At 48.2% G+C, this 14,772-nt stretch overlaps 1 protein-coding gene across 1 annotated transcript in view; it reads right to left on the bottom strand.

The window, feature by feature from the left end:
- Grik4 (glutamate receptor, ionotropic, kainate 4) overlaps window positions 1-14,203 on the bottom strand; it is a 214,486-nt gene extending 200,283 nt beyond the window's left edge. Inside the window, exons 1-2 of the mRNA XM_013009509.1 lie at window positions 14,096-14,203; window positions 7,648-7,779 (exon numbers count right to left, since the gene is read on the bottom strand). Of these exons, the coding sequence (XP_012864963.1) occupies window positions 7,648-7,729 (82 nt within the window). The 5' untranslated portion in view covers window positions 7,730-7,779; window positions 14,096-14,203. The remainder of the gene's footprint in view (window positions 1-7,647; window positions 7,780-14,095) is intronic.
- Between the last annotated feature and the right edge of the window lie 569 nt (window positions 14,204-14,772).

The following is a 14,772-nucleotide window of genomic DNA, read 5'->3' as shown; positions in this document are numbered from 1 at the left end:
CAGCCCCCTGCACCCAGACCCTGAAGGTAGGTGCCTGGAGACACGGGGCAAGCTGCTGGGAAAGAGAGTGGAGGGGCGGGGTCCCCTTGTGGGCTGCCTGACCAGGTGACAGGGAAGTCCCTCATATTCATTTCCCCAACTGAAAGGTGTGAAAGGGCTGATGGGTGCCCCGGGGTCACACGGCAGGTCCCCAAGCAGGGCTGGACATCACCCTCGCCCATGGTGCCTCCAAGAACAGCACAGGGACACTGTCCACCCACCCGGAGGCCGAGCCGGATCGCCGGCGCCCCTTCCACCGTGCGCGCAGCGAGCTTGGGAGCTGCCTGAGCCTAGCCTCCAGATGGCTGCCAGGAACTGCACAAGGGCAAGACACCCAAGAGGGGTGGCGGGGCGGCCTGACAGCTGTCTGCTCTCCCTGCGCCCCGCACTCCCCAGCAGCCCTCCGGAAGCCTGTGGGTGGTGTTTGCCGGCTCATCTCCACTAATGAGAGCTACGTGTGACCGCACACCAGCCTGCAGGGGAGCCGTGGGGCTGTGAGTAGGATGGCTGGCGCCGGACTCCCCTTCCCACTCAGCCCCGCACACAGGAGCGGCAGGCTGAGATGCCCAGCCCGCCCGCCCTCCTCCCTGCTGCGCCCGCGCCCGCTGCCCCGCACACAGGAGCGGCAGGCTGAGATGCCCAGCCCGCCCGCCCTCCTCCCTGCTGCGCCCGCGCCCGCTGCAGGTGGCTGCAGGGAGGACGGTAGGGAGGTGGCCGCCCTCACCTGGCTTACCCAAGCAACTGGAACCAAATGGGGTCATGGCTTTCATTAGGCAGGCAGTGTCTCGGTGTAAGCACTTGTTAGTGGTTATTAATGAGGACACAATGCCTCTCTGTGAAAGCAGGAATGCAAAGGTTAAACTATCGTGCCACAGAGCCCCAGGAGGGAAGGGGGTTTAGAACCCGCAGGTCCCATCCTCCATTTCATGCGGAAGTCCCCGTCCAGCCTCTCTGCAGACACCATCATCAGCCCTGGGGAGCTTGGTGCCCAAGGGTCTGTTCCACTGGCCTGGTTAACACTTAATAAAATCATGGACCCAAAATCTGTCTCCACGACCTCCACATTCCACCCTTCCTTCCCCACAAATGCGGCTTGTAAATAACTCACCCCGTATGTCAAGACACTGCCAACAGCCTCACAGAGCTGGGGAAAGGCCTTTGAAACTCTGACCAAAGACCACCACTGCTGCCTCTCCCGATACCTACCCCGGCGATGCTAGTCCAGCCCCCGCGCTTCCCCTGGCACCTGCTACAACATTCTCCAAGGAGTGCGATGAGAGCCAGAGGGAAACCAAGACATTCTATCACAGACAAACATGGGCAGCGCCTGCCAAAATCAGAGAGAAATCCACTCCACTGTCAAAGGCTGGAAGTCACGGGACTGGGGCCCCATTCCCTCACCTCCGAAGCCCCTGACACTTTCCCTGACCAAGGAGGGAGAAGATAAAAAGAGACCTGGGCGCCGGAGGCTCACATGCATAATCCTAACTACTCAAGAGGCCGAGGTCTAAGGATTGCGGGAAAGAAAGTCTGAGAGACTCCTATGTCCACTAAACTACCAAAAAAGCCAGAAGTTGACCTATGGCTCAATGTGGTTGCACATTGCACACTAGCCTTGAGCACAAGAGCTCAAGGACAGTGCCCAGGCCTGGAGTCAAGGCCTGAGGAGAGAGACGGGGATGGATGGGAAGCGATCAAAACAGAGAAGCAACGGTCTGTCTTACTAATGGTCAGTCCCATCGCTTAGCGGTGGTTTGGCTTCTTTTGTGGGCCGCCAGCATCCTGTCCACGCAGGACTCTGCCATCCTGGCTGCCTGTGTCCACTCATGTCATGCTACTGTCCCCCCTGACATGACCACTCACCTCTGCAGAGCCCGGGCAAGCTGCACACCCCAAAAACCTCAGGCTGTCTCCCCCAAGATGTGTGCCCTGATGCCTGCCTTGCAGGTGGCTGGGAAAATATAATTATCACCTAAGAACCCGGTACACACTGCACAGCAGGGCAGGCATTTGGAGGTCAGCGGTCCGGGCATTGCCAGGGGTCATTGCTTAGGACCCCAATATCCTACATACATGAAATGAAGCACCCATGCCTGTGTGACCCCTAACTTCTCAGCAGAAAGAACTAGAATCTAAGGCTCTGGGTCACAGATGAGTTCTGGGAAGGTGGACGGATAAGACATACACACTGACAGCATCCTGGACAGTACTCCCAAATCAAAGCTTCATGCCGATGCAGTGCACTGGCCCATGTGTGGTGCACTGGCCCACGTGTGGTCTGCAGGCCTCCCTCATCCACCCACAGATGTGCCGGCCACAGAGGGGGCTGACAGGAGACAAACAGGGCTGCGTGCACACAAAGACAATGTATAGACAGGCACGCAGACTTTTTGAGGGAGTAAAATTGCTTTTATCTCTGAATTACATTTTTTTTTGTCGGTCGTGGGGCTTGAACTCTGGGCCTGGGAGCTGTCCCTCAGCTCTTCAGCTCAAGGCTAGCATTCTACCACTAGGGTCATAGCATCACTTCCAGTTTTTTCTGCTTATGTGGTGCTGAGGAATCGAACCCAGGGCCTCATGCATGCGAGGCAAGCACTCTACCACTGAGCACCTTCCCAGCCCATGAATTACATATTTTATAAAGTTGCTTTGGCATTGTTACTGTTTGGGCAGTTCCTAAGAGAAGCTTGAAAACTGAAAGGTCAACCCATGCTCAAAACTTGCCATAGATAATTCTCTTAGCAAACCGTGACCAAAGTCTACTACTATTGGCTAAATGCTGGGCAAGAACCTGAGGATACAGGCCTGGGAAAGACTCCCATGAACGCTCACCAATGGAGAGATTTCTGTCCCAGAAACCTCTCTATTCCCTCTGTTGGTGACAGATGAAAAGGAAAGCTATCAATTTCTATTTGTCACTAATGTGAACGTCCAATTGATTGTCTATACGGGTGACTCAATTTAGAGCCACGATAAAAAGTTACATGCTGATCAGAATTTCATAAATCAAATCACATGGTGGCATTAGCAGGCAAGCTCGCCACTCCCAAACCTTCCACAAAGTGAGGAATCCAGCATCAGAAACCAACGGTTTTTATCTTCTTTCTTGGCTCCTTCAATTCTCCCGTCAGCTTCCTGGTTATAACATCTGAATGCTCTAGGTCGAATATTCTCTGCCAAGGCCTAGAGCTCACTCATAGAAGAATCCAACTAAGTAAAAATAAAATAAAATTGTAGTTGTAACAGGGCTTGGGGTCCTAATGAGGCAGAATGTCAAATAAGAGCTCTCGGCGGCTCTGCCAGCCCGGGAAACCTTAAACAAGAGAAGAGACTCGAATGCTACCTGCCAATGTGGCTCATGTCACCACCCTGAGTGGGATTTCCCCTGCCACCGGGTCTAGAGCCTCACCGGGTCCCCGAGCCCCGGTTTCCTCATCTGCCGGCTGGCTCCACGCTGAACTCTTGGGTACAATTTGTAGGAAGTAAACATGTCCAAGCCAAGTGATAAACTGTATTAGCAATGATAATTCTATCTTTCAATTTCCTTTCCCAGAGAGAGAGAACATGACATTCGCAATGCTGTTTCTGTGGTAAGGGGAACGCTCATGTCTCCCCCGTACAGCAGGGCAGAGACGCGCTGGAAGCAGAGCTGCTGGAATTTCAGTCCCTGTGTGACATCACGCAACTAGCTTAAACTCTCAGAGCCTCTGTTTCTTCATCTATATAATATGGAGGGATTCATTCCCACACACAGATAGGCTAAGACACAGGAAACACTTTGCCCAGCCCCTGGCAGAGAATGAGAACTTTCTAAGTGGGAGTTACTTTGATCATTAGTATTTAGCACCTTATCCTCAATGATTGAGCATTGCACTTAATAACTATTTAAGTGGATTAATGAATCAATGTATTTGTTATTTCAATCAAAACTTTGACCAGCACTTGGTCAAGATCTTTTTTTTGTTTTTTTGAGGGAGGAGGGGTGGTTGTGGGGCTTGAGCTCAGGGCCTGGGCAATGTCCCTGAGCTCTTTTGCTCAAGGCTAGCACTCTAAAACTTTGAGCCACAGCTCCATTTCCAGTTTTTGAGTGGTAATTGGAGATAAGAGTCTCACCGCTCACTTTTCTGCCCCCGCTGGCTTTGAATCAGGATCATCTCAGCCTCCTGAGTAGCTATGATTACAAGAGTGAGCCAATGGCGCTGGGCATGATCCAATCTTTAGCCCTGTCCTGTTCTCTCTTTGAAGTAAGACAGGTCGGTAGACATTTTCTCCTTCTCTTTGTGTTTTCTCATCACCTTGCCCACCAAGTCGATCAGTGTGAGATCAGAGGAGAGCAAGTGGAATGCGATGTCTTGAGTGTCTCCAATTCCCAGGGGAATGGATGGACAGAGGAAGGAAGCGCCATTAAGCCAATGTGACAAGGAAGAAGAGGAGGAGGAGGAGCTTTTGGAGTTGCTTTCCAGGTGGATAAGCTGTGAGGGCAGGAAGAAGACTTCCAGCATCATGGAGGTAGCAGTAGAGAGCTGGGTGTGGCTACAGTGGGGAGGGGGTGGGGGAGGAGCTCCAGGAGGCAGGCTGGAGCATCCAGCATTGATTCAGTTAACCAATACTTATTGAGCACTGAATGCATTAGGGACAAGGACATCATTGGCTAATGTCTGAACATTTTCTAGAAGAGATGAGAGGAGGAAATTGTACAAGGAAATAACCTTCACTTACTCCTGAAGGTGACTCTGCTTCCAGGTGGCTACGGGAACTCACCCTGCTAGCTCCACTCAAACCTGACTCAAGCACACCAGCCCCTCGGGCCAGGGACTAAGAGCCAGGCCACCATGTGGGCTTGGCACACCACTGCCCCTGTGAACCCGTGTCCTCATCTGCACAGGGATGAGGCTGGAGAACGGATGCTCAGCGTCCTTTATGGCAAGATACAATGTCTACGGTCTCTTCCGGCAATGGAGGGCAGCCTCGGCGGGGCCAGGGTCTTGTCGGAGCCGTTATTAACTGGTGGTGCCTCAGCCATCACTCAGCCAACCCAAAGGGACAGAAGCAAAATCAAAAAGCATTTTCAGGAGATGGATGACTGCGGGGGGGCTGACATATGTGTGAGGGTGTGGGGAATTTATGCACACAGTCTCAAGGCCATAAATAACATCCCTTTCTGTTACCCAAAACCTCATTGGAGGGGGGAGGAGGGGGGATAAACAGCCGACACTGTGACAGACAATTTGGGTGTCTCTCCAGCCCCACCTCTCACTTGAATGAAAAACAGCCATCACAAGGCAGGGTAATGGGTTTGGCTGCCTCTTTACAAACATCCGTATTGTCACCAGGGACAAGTGGGGCTGAGGACGGAGCAGCCTGGACAATTTATCTCTGCAGTTCCCACAAGCTTTGTAAAGGCAAAGAGAGCTCTGACAGCTATCCATTACGGGGGCACTGAGGCAAGCCCCAGGAAAGCTCACCCCTGGAAAGGTGAGAGGAGCTACACCCGCTTTCCCATGTGCCTCTTGAACACCAGAACCCCTGCACTGACCCAGCCTGTCCAGCCAGTCTATGCATAGGACCGCCTGCAGAGCAGCATGGCTACCCGAGTTTTCCTGACCTACTTCTCCTCCCCCTTCCCGCCCTGCTCCACTTCCCTTCCAGAGTTCATGTAATTAGCACCTCTCCACCCCCACGCATCTCAGGGACTTTTAAAAGCTCCTAGCTCCCAGCACAACCAAGGAGACTGGCAAACAGGGCCTGGCATGTCTCTCTTTTTTTGGTTTAACTCTTGCTTGAGAACTAGACGAGAGAGTGTGGCCATGAGGCACTGAGATTCTGGCTGCATCCCTTTCCGCTCCCCATTAGTGACAAATGGAAATTGATGGGTTCCCGCTCTATCCGCTCACTTACAGCGGAGCCACGCTCGCAGCGGATGTTGGATAACTGTGGGCATCTTATAAATGAAGCATCTTAAGGATGTGAACTGCTTTTTCATTGCCACTAAACAGAATTAAATTAGGTTTTGAAGTTTCTGTAGAAATGGGTGAAGAAAAGGGAGGGAGGATTTTGTTTTTAATTTTAATTCCTTCTCCCTCCCCCCTTTAAGCATGCCGAGCGGGAGGTGGGGGTGGGGTGAAGGGAGAATTGAGTCTCTTGTCCACGTTTCTGATTTCCATCGGCAGCACTACATCTGCATGCAGACATGTGCCCACACGGTGTGGTGGAGCAGTTTGGAGACCTGCAGGTCTGGCTGCTGGTGGGGGACATGTGGCTGGCTAGCATCTCAGCCGCTGGCCTGCCTCTGTCCTTACCAGGACCCCCTGACCACCATCCCTGTGCAAACTTCACTCTGGAGATCTAGGACAAGTCCTGGTTACAACTAGACGCTGTTCTAGAGCTTTAAGCCATTCCCCTGAATCCAGTAACTGCCATCTTTGTTTTTATTTTGTTGGTGGTGGTGGGGAGGAGTGATTTTGGAGATAAAGCCTTGCATAGGTTTCTGCCCTGGCTAGCTTTGGAATCGTGATCCTTTGGTATCCAGCCAGCTGTCTTTATTCGATGTCAGGCTCAGCCTTTGCAGTTCAAGGGTTAAGATGTGCATCCTGCCTTGTTCAGTGTACCCATTCCATTCCCACTCCATACTGGTCTGGAAGGGGGAGCCAGTGACTATCTTTCTGGATTCAACTCCATGTCGAGCAGGTTCCCAGGTCTGCCTCTCAGACTCTGCTGTTGAACCCACCTTCTTGCGACCAAAAGGTTGGGTTGCTCAGTGCCACTCCCAGCACCCATTTCTCCACACTGGCCTCTGACGATCATGCATGCCCACAGAGACAGCCGACTGCTCACCTACGCTGTCCACGGGTCCCACCAATGACCACACTGTGCCAGCTGGACGGGGCCCTGTCCTCATCCTGCGGCTGGGGCTGTGTCTCCGGTATGCAGGCTCAGGAGCACCCTGATCCACAAGCGACTGGCCTCCCTCAGTGCCGGCAGGGGACCTGGCACCTGAGTTCCTAAACTAGGGGGGTGGATGGTGCAGGTGGCAGCCCTGCCTGCCCACAGCTAGACTGGCAGGTGCACAGCCACAAGGGAAACGGTAGAGGAGAAGCCAACCTCACCTCGCTCTCGGAGCCAGTCCATGCCCAGCAGACAGCAAGTCAACAGCGTGGCAAACCAGCGTCACCCAGCAGACTCCTGGAATCAGCCAAACTGGTGCCAGAGGCACAGTGCACTCTCTAGGATCCTTCTTCGTCTGATCAAAGAAAGGAAGAGGCCTTTCCTCTCGCCTCAAGCCCTACACTTAGAATCCCCATGGCTGGCGTCTCCCTCCTTCACTGGCACTGGGTCAGTCAGGGACCGGGCCAGGAAGCTATCAGCATCTTTACTCTGGACCAGAGAGCTCGGCAGGTTGACCAGGTCGGAGCTGCAAGCCTGTTACTGCCCATCCACCATCGTCACGTCCACATCCATGTCCACATCCTGCTCTGCGCCACCCCAGCCACACTCAGCATGGCACAGGGTGGTGGGAGCTTTCCACCCGGCCCTGACAGAACAAAGACATCCCTGTGTAAAGCTGGGGGGTGACAGTGGAGGTGTCAGCCAGGGCCAGGCCGCACTTACCAATCCTCAGGGAGTGCGGGCTACAGGAGACCATCAGGAACCACGCAGGAAGCAGCACCAAAGGCGCCGAGACGTGGGGCATCTTCTATAAATCCTCATGGAGCCCTCTGCTGGTCTGGGCATGACATAACTCTGTGGAAGGAGAGAACAACTGAGTCTGGCGCTGCTGGTAGCCACTCCATCTGCCCCCCCCCAGCTGCCTGAGCCTCCAGGGAGTACCTCAGGGACCGCTGACAGCCCCTCCATGTGGCCCTACCATGGGAGGGCTGCAGGCAAGGACTAGGATAACACGGGAGAAGTCGACACATGCAGGAACTGGCATAGATGAGGGGCTACCATGAAGGTCAGTTCTGCCCTGGCTGGGAGAGGAGAGACTATTCCTAGTAAATTACAGCAGTAGGGAAGGATAAATCCCACTAGAACAGTAAATAAGCAAATGAGAAGTAGGAAAGTATTAATACTAGAAAACAACAAAACACCAAGAATTAGATCATAGCCCTGTGTCTCCATGAAGACACAGACTAGTTGACTGCATGGCAAAAATGGGTCCAACTATTTTATGTCTGCAAGAAACTCACCTTACTGGCAAAGATCCTTTCACAGTTTATGAAAGGATTGGAAATGATATTTGAAACAAATGGAATCCAGAAGCAAGCTGGACTAACTATATTTGTATCCTACAAAGCTGACTTCAAGTCAAATGTAATCTGAAGAGACCGAGATGGTCACTATATAATGGAAAAAAATGCAATCTATATACAAGATACAATGATTGTAAACATGTATGCACCAACACTTGGTGCCTCAAAACAAACACTACTGGACATAAAGGGAGTGTTAGGCCTAATACAGTAATAACAGTTGACTTTAGTACCTTTCTCTCATTGATATATTATCCAGACTCTTTTCTATCCCACCCCTAAAAGAGTACCAGTGCAAAAACTCCTGTTAACCTACACTATAGAATAAATGAACTTACCATACATGTACAGAATATTCTGTCCAATAACTACATAATACATATTCTATATCAGCAGCTCATTAAGTTTTCCACAAAATAGATCATATACAAAGCAAGTCTTAGTAGATGACAAAAATAATATCTTACATCTTTTCAAACTAGAAATCAACAGCAAGAGAAATTATGGAACTTGTACAAAAAGCATACTGATTGATCAATATTCTATTGAATAACCAGTGGGTTCTTGAAAGTATCAGCAAAAAAATTGTAAAATTCCTACAATCAAATGAAAATAAAAACATGACATAACAGAATCTATAGGATACTACAACAGAAAAGCTAACAGTGAAGTTCATAACTATGAATACCAACATTAAAAAACCAGGAGAGATCTCAAACAAACAACCTAACAATGTATCACAAGATCTTAGAAAAATAAAACAAGCCACATCACAAACCATTAGAAGGAAAGAAATAATAAATATCAGAGTTGACATTAATGAAATCTAAAAGATGATAGAATGATCAATAAAACAAAGAGTTGGTTCTCGATTAATTAAACAAAGACATGGTTCTTGAAAAAGATTAACAAGACAAAGCTTTACTCAAACTAATCAAAAGGAAGAGAGAAGACCCAAGTTAATAGAGTTAGAGATGAAAGGGGGATATTACAACAAAAACCACTGAAATCCAGAGAATCATTAGGGAATATTGTAAAGTAACACTCCAATAAGTTGGAAAATCTTAAAGACATGAACAAATTTCTAGATTCATAGGACCTACAAAAATTGAACCGAGAGGATATAAAAAACCTAAACAGATCAATAATAAGTAATGAGTTTGATGCAGTAATAAAAAGTCTCTCAATAAAGGAAAGCCTAGGACCAGACAGATTTACTGCTGAATTTTATCGGATCCTTAAAGAAGTAGCACCAATCTTCCCAAACTATTCCATTAAATAGAATGAGAAGAAATGCCTCCAAACTCATTCTCTGAAGTCTATCCTACCCTGATAACAAATGTAAGACATAACACATAGACATAACAATATCCAACAAAGTATTTGCACAGTGAATTCAATCAAAGACATAACAATATCCAACAAAGTATTTGCACAGTGAATTCAATCAAACTTCAAAAATAAGATCAGAGGCCATGAGCAACTTGGTTCCATTGACAGGGATCAAAGGGTGGTTTTCAACTTATACAAATCAATAAACGTAATACAGCACATTAGCAGAATCAGAGACAAAAACTACATGATTGTCTTAATAGGTGAAGAAAAAGCATTTGATAAAATTCAACATCCTTTAATGATAAAAGCCCTGAAGAAATTAGGTGTCAAAGGATCATACTCCACCATAATAAAAGCCACACCTGAAAATCCCATCATGAATACCAAACTGGATAAAAACTGCAAGTCTTTTCTCTAAAAAAATCAAGAACAAGGTAAGATTGTCTACTCATGTCTACTCATCATTCTTAATCAATACAGTACTTGAAACTTTAAGAGAAATGTCAAGAAAAAATTAAGGGGATGCAAATGGGAAAGAAGTTAAATTATCTCTATTTGCATATGATATGATCCTATAATTAAAAGACCCTAAACATTCACCGAAAGACTTTTAGCTATGATGAACAAATTCATCATACAGATCAACACCTTTAAAAGATCAGTGCTAGTCAGGCACCAGTAATTCACATCTGTAATCCTAACTACTCAGGAAGCTAGATCTGAGGATCATGGTTGGAAGAAAGCCTGGCAGGAAAGTCTATGAGACTCTTATCTCCAATTAACCACCAAAACCCAGAAGTAGAGCTGTGACCTAAGTGGTGGAGCACTGGCCTTGAGCACAAAAGCTCAGGGAAAGCCCTGAGTTCAAGCCCCAGGACACACACACACACACACACACACACACACACACACAACACATACTATCAATGCTTTCTACTACACCAATAACAACCCTACTAAGGGAAAAAAAAGTCAAGAAAAACAATCTGATTCACAATAGACCCCAAGAATAAACCTAGCCAAGGAAGTAAAAAGGTAGAAGTTTTTAATAAGATGACATAGCCATCAGAAGATAGAGCTTCTACGTTCATGGAACGGCAAGATTAATATTGTTAAAACTGCCAGACTACTGAAAATTACCTACAGACTCAATGCAAAGCCCATCAAAATGTCAAAACAACAATTTTCACGGTGCTAGAAAAAAATAATCCTAGAATTCTTATGGAAGCACAAAAGACCCCACATAGTCAAAATAATCCTCAGCAAATAAAGCAATGCTGGAGGTGGTCCCAATGCCCCGCATGAAATTATACTAGAGTTACAGAAACAGAAACAGCGTGGTCTAGCATAACAACTCTGAAACTTCTGCAGTGAAACATGGGGGAAAGACTGCAAAATAAAGGAATAATCAATGACTTCTGAATAGGGCTCCAGCAGCTCAGGAAATAGTAGCAAGGACTGACCAATGAAATTGTATCAAACTAAAAAGCTTCTGTAGCAAAGGAAATAGTTTTATCATAATGCCACAGCCTATCAAATCGGATAAAATCTTTATCAGTTACTCATCCTTTTAAAAAAGGCTAAGATATGTAATTTATGGAGAATTCAAATTTTTCAAGAACAAACAATCCAATCAACAAATGGACAAATGAAAAGACTTCTCAAAGGAAGTATAAATGTCAATCAATACATGAACAAAATAATCAGTATCTTTAGTGATCAAAATAATGTAAACCAAACCTACATTTGATGGTAGTACACAGCTATAATTCCAGGAACTCAGAAGGCTGGGACAGGAGGATCACTGATAAAGACCAGAGTAGGATAATGTTACTGGGACCCTATCTCAACAATAAACCAGTCATGGTGACACACATGTTTGGTCCTAGTTACTCAGGCTGCAGAGCTAGGAGGATCATGACATGAGACCAGCTATGGCAAAAGCACAAGATTCTCCCTGAAAATCTAAGTAAAGTAAAAGCACACAGACTGAAGAGCAACTCAACTGGGAGAGCAATTGCCCAGCACATGTGAGGCCCCAGAGTGAAACCCTAATCCTGAGACAGATTCCAACTCATCCCCGTCAGAATGGCCACCATCAAGAAAACAAAAGAAACCCCACAAATGCTGGAGAAAAATTTAGGGGGGGAAGGAACTCTATGCACTGTCGGTGAGACTGTAAATGTGTGAAGCCGCTGTGAAATCAGTATGGAAGTTCTTCAAAAGCTAAAACTGCAACTGCCATGTGGCCCAGCTATCCCACCTGTGGGCATATACCCCAGGAAGCTGAACCTGGTATGCATTAGCCACGCCCACACACCCACGCGCACCGTACCACCACTGCAAATGGAGCGGTGCCTGGCAGTGGATGACTGGGTAAGGAAAATATGGTCTATATACCCTGTGGAGTATTATTCAGCCATAAAGAAGAATGAGACCTATCACGGGGAAATGGATGGAAATCGTTATGTTAACAGATCATCATAGATACTGATCACGTTAAGCAAAATAAGTCAGACTTAGAAAGACAAATATCCAGTGTTTCCTCTCCTATGTGCAATCCAGGAGGGGGGAAAGACATAAGAGTAGGAAGGGGGAACTACTTGGAATAGCAGGGGGAGGAGAGAGGAAGGGTAAGAGAGAGTAACGCGGATGAATGTGATCAAAGCGCTTTATGCCCCTTTCAGAATGACAGCACGAAACCCACTATCATGCAATTACTATACACTTTTCAAAATGAGGTTCAGTCAGTGCGTAGGGAGGGGTCTGGCCCGAGGCTCCTGGGGCACTGAAGACCCATCTTCGCTTGGGCACTGGTTAAATGGGTGTGTTCAGTGTGGGAGAAGAACTCTTGAGGGGACTTCACACTTGTGTTCTCTGGGTATGCGATGCATCAGAAGTTGCTGCCATTACGGTATCCCCGTCCCGATTCCATGTTCCGGCCACAGCCAGCACCTTGTAGCTCCTGTTCTCACCCTGAGACTTGTGAGAATAGACCCCTCAGAATTAAGGGCAGTACTTTCCCTCAGTGGCTGGTGGTTGCATGGGTCTATGCCTGAGATCTCGACCTGCCCTGACAGAGTTAAGGGAGAGGATGGCTTCCAGAAGCGGAAGCGTGCCCCCTTGCCCAGGGCACGGAAGGTCTCTAGCAATCCTCACCAAGAGGGACACAGGGGAGGGATAACAGGAGGACTGTGGGTAAAGGAAACACCACAGGAGGCCTGGAACTTCATTTTTAACTCTTGGGTGCGGAGGCAGAGATGGATCGATGTGAGCACAGTTCCAAGGAGCGCCACTTTCTCATGCACTGCGGCTCACACTGACTGCTCAGAGACTGCTCGCTAGGGTGTCAGCCCGGCCGAGGTGCAGCTGGGTCCCCATTCCTGTGGCCAGAACCATGTGTTCAAATATCTCCAAGAACCTGGAGCATTCAGCCTGCGTGAAGGAGCGCCATTTATACACAGCTGATTTCCTTCCAGGCATAAGGAAGGGGATAGTGCTATAATCTCAAGAAGCATTCCTTTTCTCCTCTAAATGATTAAAATGTTTTTAGTTCATGAAAGCCAAACTGCTAGGCTTTAAGATTCATCTAACTAAACATCAAACTGGGAGTAAGAGCTCATGAGGGTTTGGGTTTTTTTTTGTTTTTACAGAGAATCTGCAAGCTCCATCTCTCAGGAGAGCAGTGGCCTCAGAGCCTGCCTGACCCCCACTCCCGTGTGACCTTGAGCACCGCACTTCACTGTGCCTCATCTGTCCCAGAGCTTGTTTGACAGATCCAATGCAATCAACCCTGGAAACTACTCTGCGAACCACTGAGGCTCCCGCACGCGCAGCACGGAGGGTCTCTTAGTTCTTGGAAGGTCTGGAGAGAGATTGTTTTGTGTCCTCACGCCCAGGCTGCACAGCTGAGAGCCAGGAGCAACCCCAGATCTCGGCCATCCCTGTTCTGAAGTGGAGTGGCAAGGTTCAGCCATGCTTGGGAGAGCCACATGAACAAGGAAAGTCACGCCTGCATCAACTAGTGCAGCTCTGCCATCACATGAAATTTACAGTGGCTAATCTGACACCTACTTAGCAGTCTGCATAATAATTATTGTGTAGCATGCTATTCGGGCATAAATGGAAGATATTTGACATAAATGACTATAGTTAGTAATACTTTTATAGAGTCTAACCAGATTTTTACAGTTCTTTCCTTTGTGACAATTCACTTATCCATTCAACAATATTTATGGAGTCAGTAGCATATACCAGGCATTCATGTAGGTCTTGGAGATGCAAATTCAGAAGTCTGAGTATTCAGAGACAAAGCTTTCCTGGGTCTCAACGACATGGTTCTGAGTGCCGGGACATGATCCCTGAAGAACTGGACTGAAGGCAGACTGACCCTGGGCCTTGTCGGGTCGGGCACAGTGCCCCTCAGGGCCTGTTTCCTCATCCACATCAAACACAGGAAGAACAGTGCCTACCTCTGGAGTGAGCAGCACCAGGGAAGCAGGGAGTAATTTGGACTCTTCCCCCTGTGTCTCCAGCACCAGGCCCAGGCTGGTACATAGTAGGTGCTTACCAGGTATCTGTTGAGGTAATCAGAGAACTCGATCAGAGGGTGTGTGTGGAAATGCTAAGCGTTTAACTATGGTGATTTACATTCAGGGACCTTGCTCATGAGGAACTTATAATTCAGGAACAATCTCCCCATGCACATACATTAGATTCCTGCCACCCTTTAGACCCTCGCTGACCAAGGCTTGAGAACATCATTTATCACACAGTTCTGTGGCACTGGACTCACGCTGGTCTCTGCATAGCATCTAGGGCCCCACCCTCATGCCTCCACTCTGAGGACAAACCCCACGGGCCAGGGGCTGTACTAAACCCTCTTATTCACAGCTCCACCTCCAGCACCTTGGACAGCGCCTTGCACGGGCCTGCCACAAACACAGCTGGCTGTCAACGATGGGTGGTTATTTAACTTCATACTCTTTTCTACCACTGGGGGAAGGGTGCATCCACCTGGCACACTTACCCTGGGGTCTGTTATGAGTAGAAGCTCAATAACTGTTTGCTGATTCGTGCCCTGTGGTCACTGGGTAGAGACACACAGCCCGCAGACAGCTCACCGCATTCGTGCAGCCTCCCGCTCCCT

The sequence above is a fragment of the Dipodomys ordii genome, unplaced genomic scaffold, assembly GCF_000151885.1.
Source record: "Dipodomys ordii isolate 6190 unplaced genomic scaffold, Dord_2.0 Scaffold10, whole genome shotgun sequence".
Classification (NCBI taxonomy): Eukaryota; Metazoa; Chordata; class Mammalia; order Rodentia; family Heteromyidae; genus Dipodomys; species Dipodomys ordii.
Note: the sequence above shows the minus strand (reverse complement) of the source record. Positions and strands in the feature narration are given on the sequence as shown.